The following is a 7,671-nucleotide window of genomic DNA, read 5'->3' on the forward strand; positions in this document are numbered from 1 at the left end:
GTTACTGTACTCACTATACCATGAATCTGTATGTACTTAGTACTATAAGAATGGCTTAAAAAAATTAAGTGCAATTTTCTATAATTTTTGCCCTGATTACACTATGAAACTCAATTTATTAGGAGAAAATTTACTGTTTTCAGACATCATAGTTCCAACTTACCATTTAAATTTACTTGGGCTTCACTTCTTTTTAACATCCCTGCATGATATTGATGTTAAAACATAAGATCTTTTCTGTAGCTGCAGTATCTGATAATTAATAAGCCCAAACTATTGTATGATCAGACTTTAATATCTTTCCCCTTTTGTATAACAGGGAGACAGATTCACAGAAATTATTTTACAGGGTTGCTTTGTGCACAATCTACACTATAGACATAAAACCACCAGAAATGAATCCTATTTGAGTTTCTCATTTCTGTGCTGAAATTCAGCACGTATTAGGAATGTGTGTCAATGTACACTTGAAAGAACATATCTACTGGTAACTCTCTTTTTCAGAGTAAGCTAAAATAAATCTCAAGAATGGTCTTACTTTATACTTAACATGAATATTTATATTTTAGTGGAAATTGGTGCTAGTTTAAAATAACCAAACCTAAATTTTCACACCTGTGAAGAATAAATATCTATGTTCCGAAATGGATTGACAGCGATGAGAATGTCCCCAACATATGTGTAGATCTGATCCTTGGCATAACCCTTCTGCAGCTGTTCCGTTACTGTATTCTGATGGAAAATGAACAGCAACAATGAATCACATGGGGGAAAAGAGAATATTAGGAAAATGTATAAAATATTTATATAGTTTCAGTGAGGGAGGATAAGGAGGGAAGGTATTTATAGTCAGGAATACAATCGATCATGATCAAAAGAAAGTCATATTTTCAAACACACTGGCATTTCTAATTTTTTGTGTCCAAACTCACTTTGAACAATATATATTTACAGATCCCCAAGCAGCTGTAGAAGAAGGAGTTAATAAGTACTGCTTTCATTCATTTAATCAGAGGTTTCCATGAGACAGTCTTGTCTACGTTTCTAATACTAAAGTTTCATGTAACTTATCAAGTAAGAGCCATATGATTGAGTCCATAACTGCTATTACAGCTGCTTTAACATTACTCTCAGTTATGATACAACACAGATGTTCAACTGTTTGGTTCCCCTTAATGTAAACAATAAGGCATCTTTCTGTATTGCCAGCCAGTCTCTGCTGTGATTGTTCTTTGCTGCTGCAGAGCCAGTTCTCCCTCAACGAAGGAAAAAGAAGGGCCCATTAGTGGCATTCAAATTTCTTGATGTAATTTCCCTCCGCTTCTTCTGCATACACAGCTGGGTATATAAAGTGCCTGGTTAGGTTTCCAATCAAAACAGGCCACAGAGCTGAATGAAGAAATTCAAACCAGCCTTGAGACTAATCTCAGGTACACGTGAAAATATATAGGCCCCATACCCAGTGGAACAGAACAACTGGCAGCAGAGGACTACAGAAGGAATTGCTTTCCTTCCCCATCCATCTATTCACAGTGTTGTACACTGTGTCCTGGTTAATACACTTAAAAGCTGAATTCTCAACAGCTGTAGAGGTTATATTTCCTTCATGAGAAAACATAAGGAGAGAATCTTGGTTTTCCATTGCCTTGATAAACTTTTTGGTTTTGAATGCTCTCTTTTTTTTTGGCCAAACCAGATTCATGTTACAGAATTAGTTTAGGAGAACTTCTACCCTTTTTGAAATTATTTCTTGCATCAATAGAAGGTCTCTTGTCTTGCTCTGATGATGGGGATATCTAAACTGGAAGAAAAATTTGAGTGGGAGAAAGCTGTTATTCATATGTGAGAGAGGTTTTAAACTGGATTTGATTTAGTAACACCACACAGTCAAATGATGCATTTAGACAGAGGCTTCCTGAGGACTTCCATGAGAATGCTCCACCTCTGAGGAGATGGGATATATTCCAGCTTGCCTGTTTCTTTGTGCAGTAAAATCTCTTTAGCTTGGATTGTTTACATGTATCATGGTAAAAGATAAAAAAATATGTATCATGGTGAAAGACAAAAAAACCCCAAACAGTCTTACTTTTCCCAATACTAAAAAAAATGCTTAAACCTGAACTTTGTGCAGTAGATGAAGTTTGGATTAGCTCAATTAGAATTAACTAAACATTGAGCTACTATAACTAAGCTCTTGGGAGGTGGAAAATGTTCCACGAGCTGTCAGCATTATATAGTTTACCAGCTCAAGTGCCACAATGAGTATTCTGGACTGACAAAGATACACAATACCGTAGAAGTTTTACAGATAAGAGAATGTGAATTATAGTCTATGCACAGCCCAGTAGATGAAGAATGACAGGTTTTTTACAACCACTGATGGCCTCTAAGACCTACAGATAATGTGTTGTGGCCTGATTCTTCTTTCTGGTTTTGAAGCTTAAAGCACAGACACAGCAGACTTCTTCCCTCCCTTATGCCATGCTCCTCTACTCCTAGAGGACTCATTTTTGAACTTTGACAAACCAGTGATATTTTTATCAGTAATTTTGCCAAAAGTTCACCAGCAGGTATTGACAGGTCAGAGTCTCAGTGGACATAAACTGACCCTCATGCATGTCCACACCAAAATAAGTAAGCGAGAACCCAGTCTGGGAGAGTATGGTAAGATAGTTTAAGACAACTCTCAGTGTTTAAGCAACAGGGACCGAAGGTCTTGGATGGACCTAGACCAATTTCAGGTTAAGACACTGTTGTAAACTGGATACTTAGCTGCAATAAAATCCAGTGATATAAACTCTGTTTAGTCAATGGTGTTACAATACTGTTTGGTCCACAGCTGTAACTCCAGAGATTGTTTTAGCTTTGAGTTGAAACCTTTCTGACACAGTAAATCTTATCAAAAGTATTTGGCATAAAGTGGTGAAATGTCATTGTACACTTACACAATTGATGTTGTGTAAATTCATACAAATTCAACTACGGTTGAATTTGAAAATCAACAGCATACCATTGTAATTTAATATGTGATTACTCCTCTTCAGCAAAATATGAAAAAAGAGATTCTTACCTCATCCAGTACCTCCAAGGTTGCTAAATCATCTACCTCTTCTTGGCTTGAAACTAGTGACTTACTGTAGTTCCCTTTCTTTGTATGAATACGTTCAAATCTAAAAGAGAAAGAGATACAATCTCCTGACGTAAGGAAACACAGAACAGATCTTACATCTGCAATCATCTTGAAGGCCAAAACATTCCAACTTTCCATTGTTCTGAATTTAAACACACACAAATGTTTGAATAGCAGGACAGGAGTCAACTTCTTGGTACAGCACACCTGTACTTGACAATTCAAAAGCTATGATTTGAACCCAGAACCACTACAATGAAGAACTTTGTCACTCTATAGATCCCTGCTTAGATCACACCCCCACATCAGCTGCAAGACTGGAGCTTGCTAATACAAGTAAAATAAGAGAACATCTTTATAAAGCATGTAATAGTGAAACTCTGGCACCAACATGCAAAAAGATCCTGACAAAAATGATGGATAGGACAAACCTGGGGTGTATGATGAAATAGTGCAGCAAAGATGATGCAGACAAAGCATTCAGGATGAAAACATTTCTAGCTTATTAATGACAGTGCTCTGAACTCTGGCTGAGATGTAGCAAAGTGCTACAGGACCACTGGGCTAAGTGAAATACATCTTGACCAAATTTTCTTGGACTCACCAGGAAAAAAAGTCATACAAGAGAATGAAACAAAATTTCAAATATTTTTCTTATCAGGGTTAAACTTCAAGTTTAACTTTAAATTTGTCTTAAAGTTAGATTTCTTTTCTCCATCAATCAAACAAAAAATTAGCTTTATGCAGTCTTATTTTAATTAGCAAGAAAGTTCCTAGAGACTTGAATTATTCTTTATCCAAGAGTAAAGGCATTGCTAAATAGAGCAAAAGCAGCAGACAATGCAAGATTTTCAATTCATATCAGTTATACTTGCTTTTACGAGATGAGGGAAAATGAGGAAAAGGGAAACTGCGTAAGTAATAGCAGAGTTCACAAACTAAATCAAGCTCAGATGCGTAATAAGGCATAAGCACAGAAAACCTATCAAGCAAATCTGATCTCCTGATACAACCTCACCTCCCTTGATGCCACTGGTAGGAAGGCACCTCTCAAACACAAGGAACATATACCTAAGTAAACTGAGACAGCAGGGAAACTGTTGTGTGAAGCACTCACTCCTTACCTTGATCCCAGACAAGACCAGGGAAATTCTTTATTTAATTTTGATATTTGGATACATGGCATGGCTAAAAGCAGACAGGTGTTTTCTACACAGGCAAGAATTTTGATATACAGTGAACAGATGACAGGAGAAAGAGTGTAGTCACACCAAGATGGAAAGTTAGAGTGAGTGAACATCACACTGATGGGGAAGGCTAAGAGACTTCTGAACACCCACCAATTTACGGCATAGTTTAATGGGCTGTACCTGTTAATGGGAATCACCTAGTTCATGAGTGCTACTTCAGGTCATTCTGGCTGTGCCCTGATGAGGAATATAGGTGCAGAAACTCAAGCAGGGAAGGACTTGGTGCAATTAATAACTGCCAGGACTGAAAAGGGACTGGAAGAAATGGGCAAATTACGTCCTCCCAAACTGTAAGTGCAATCACAATGTGGATGACGGAAATCCAGACAGGAAGGCTCTTCATCTATCACTTCTTTCAATTTCTCTTGTCTCTAACAATCATTCCCTGAGGATGACAGAATGGCCTGTTCTCACCCTGGTGCCAGAAATGGTGCAGTTTCTTCTTCCTTTACACAGGTGCCAGCTACCACTGGAGTCTTTTAATTGTCCACAATGCAAAGGCAGGAGCTCCACACTCATAGCTGGCTAATTCTGCAACTTTAATATCGAGATACAAAGAATTCCTTGCAAGAGCTACCATAGTTTCACAGTTTCTGTCCCAAAATAACAGCACAGAATCCAGTGAGGAGGCTAAGTGACCCAGAAGCACAATGAACCATAGGACTGACAGGATCTACAAGATCCCAGGTTTGACCTATTCTTCCCTTTCCTTTGGAATCCAGTTGTACCACGAGAGCTCTCCTGATAGTACTGTCCTTGCAATAAGAGTATGAGACAATTTTTGGTACCATGTACCCCCAGGTTGTATTAAAAAGGACGTGGTAATATTAAGATTTAAATTAACTCCTCAGCCTTGCATAATCTGCTGCTGTTTGATTTGCATTTACCAGCTAAAGGACATTACTGAATCCAAAGTCAGAGGTGCAGGCAATATGCTACCCTCTCAATAGAAATCTATCCCCTCTATAATTCACACTCCTATTTATTTATACCTATTTTTAACAGCTACATTTGAAAAAATTTAAATTTGGACAGCTGAAATGATTTCTCCTTTGCACCTGTATGAAGGTCATTTTGTGTCCAGAGGATGCATCTAATATCAGTGTGACTTTGAGAGAGACCTATCAATATGTACACAAGGGAAAGATGTGGGAATTGCAGGACTATGTCAAGCTCTGCTGTTCTACTTTTTCCATTGCTGAAGAAAGATCCAAAACAAAGCATCTCTCAAGCTTTGCTTTCCATTGCTGGTGGAATTGTTACACATCGAACACATATTTTTTTAATATGTTAAATCCTTAAATGTTACTGCGTATCAGTGAGAGAGTGATATTTCCCAGGATTAGTTTCAACTACCATTTTTCATTTAATGTAGGAAGCTAACAACTGCCTTGCAGGAAGGAAGGAAGGAGAATGCTCCAGTTATGGACACTTTTCTTTTTCTATTTTTTTTTTCTTTTAAGGAAACAAATCTCTGTATATGCCAGGCAAGTTTAATTACATAAAATCGATCCTCCTGTAATCCTCTTCAGCTGACATTATGAGAACACTAGTGCTTGTTGGACCAGATTATACTCTCCATTCTCCAGAGTATGTAAGAGTGGCAGATTTGCAGAACACAATATTTTTCCACTCTGCTGTCAAAGGGCACAGACCCCTCAAGGGCAGTTATACTGCTTTGCTCCAACCACTTAAAAAAACCCCACATCAGTGCTGTTGACATCAGCGCTGAAGTTTCATTAAGATCATGCACATAGACATTGTGAACTGAAATAACACATATCTCTGTTCTGCTCAAAAATGTGTTGGAGGCATTGGATTTTACAAGCATGCCCGACAAGCAATTCAGGCAGCTAAAGGCCAGAAACATCAATGCAGTATGGACAAGAAAATGAGCCAAGGCTTCATTGTTTCTGTGCATTCTCTTTCACACCAACAACCCCCTCCCTCGCTTATCTTTCAAGATTCAGTTAAATCAAAATGAGGCAACCGCAGCTTTTCTTCTTCGAATTGTCAGAATGTATTTAAAAGATTTCTGATAGTTCCAAAAATACCATGAAAAGGAAAGTGTGACTCATGATGCCCTGCTGAACTCCCTGCCTAAACCGGTTGGAGAATCATCTACAGACTAAGAAGTGACAGGAATAGGGCTGGCCTTAGTTTGTGTGTAAATAAGAAACTAAAAATAATGAAATTTTTGTAAGGTGAAGGTGGAAACAGCTGTACACCTCCCAGCAGTTAAAACCACCAGTAAAATGACAAAGAAGCAACACAGAAAAACCTCTACAGGATCTGTCATTGCTGGTGATTCTATTTCTCTGGAGGCTGCACAAAGCAGTATTAATTCACACTTAAAATCAAAATCTTGTCTTCAAAGATATATCTTGTGAAATCTGCTTAAATAAAACTACAGTCTGATATCTATAAAAAATCTGTACCTGACTTTAGAAAGTGTAAGACTCCAGTGATAAGCCTCCAGCTGCATCTGCACAATGCTTTGCAGACAAACCTGTGTTCCCCCCTGTATTTAAAACATTCACAGCACTGAGACTTCAGGCTGCAGTCTCAGGGAGCTGTGCTGCAGCTTATGCAATGTTGCTGAGAGCACACTGTTGCCCTGCAGAGCTGTGGGGCTTTTGATTCAGAGGTGGTCTGTGCCCAGCTCTGCACAATTTGCTTGACAAAGCTTGTGCTGCTTTACCATGACCTGTAAAAAAATCAGATTTTTAATCCTTCAACAAAAGCCTCAAGTAACAGCTGTATCCCTGACAAATTTCAGGGGGAAATATGTGTTCTCAACTGAGCAAATAGGAGACCTCTAAAAGGACTCTTTGGGATTAGCTCATCATGAGTCAGGCCCATGCACTATGGTCACAGCTGTACTGAGATGATAAAGGAGAAGCTCCAAGGGTAAGCAATGCCTGCTGACTAGTCCCACCTTCAGAAGAAATGAGTTGCTGAGCAAGTGGACTGGCACAACAGTAAAGTACCACTTGCCAAGAAATTTTCCTGAGGAGTTCTGGATGCAGGAGGAACATCTTCCTCCTGTTTTCCTCGAAAGGTAAACTGTTCTTCATTCAGGCATTGCTGTTGTCTATCGTGTTATATAGAAGAACATTATTCACCTATAGAGATGTGTATTAGCAAGAAGCCTATGGGACTGGAGTTGTGCTTATTCTAAGGCCTTTGTTCCCAGAACTCCCTACTGCTTCTACAGCCTGAGAGAAGTTTGCAGAACAGCCATCCTACACAGGAGTGTCCTCAATGCAGAAGCACACGCTTCTTGGTATA

At 38.6% G+C, this 7,671-nt stretch overlaps 1 protein-coding gene across 1 annotated transcript in view; it reads right to left on the reverse strand.

The window, feature by feature from the left end:
• Window positions 1-4,483, reverse strand: part of LOC309580981 (myosin-IIIa-like) — a gene marked incomplete at both ends in the record, with an annotated part of 58,403 nt that extends 53,920 nt beyond the window's left edge. Inside the window, 3 exons of the mRNA XM_082295331.1 lie at window positions 616-732; window positions 3,071-3,170; window positions 4,479-4,483. Coding sequence (XP_082151457.1) covers window positions 616-732; window positions 3,071-3,170; window positions 4,479-4,483 — 222 coding nt within the window. The remainder of the gene's footprint in view (window positions 1-615; window positions 733-3,070; window positions 3,171-4,478) is intronic.
• Between the last annotated feature and the right edge of the window lie 3,188 nt (window positions 4,484-7,671).

Source organism: Coloeus monedula (assembly GCF_965178545.1).
Source record: "Coloeus monedula genome assembly, chromosome: 1".
Taxonomy (NCBI): domain Eukaryota; kingdom Metazoa; phylum Chordata; class Aves; order Passeriformes; family Corvidae; genus Coloeus; species Coloeus monedula.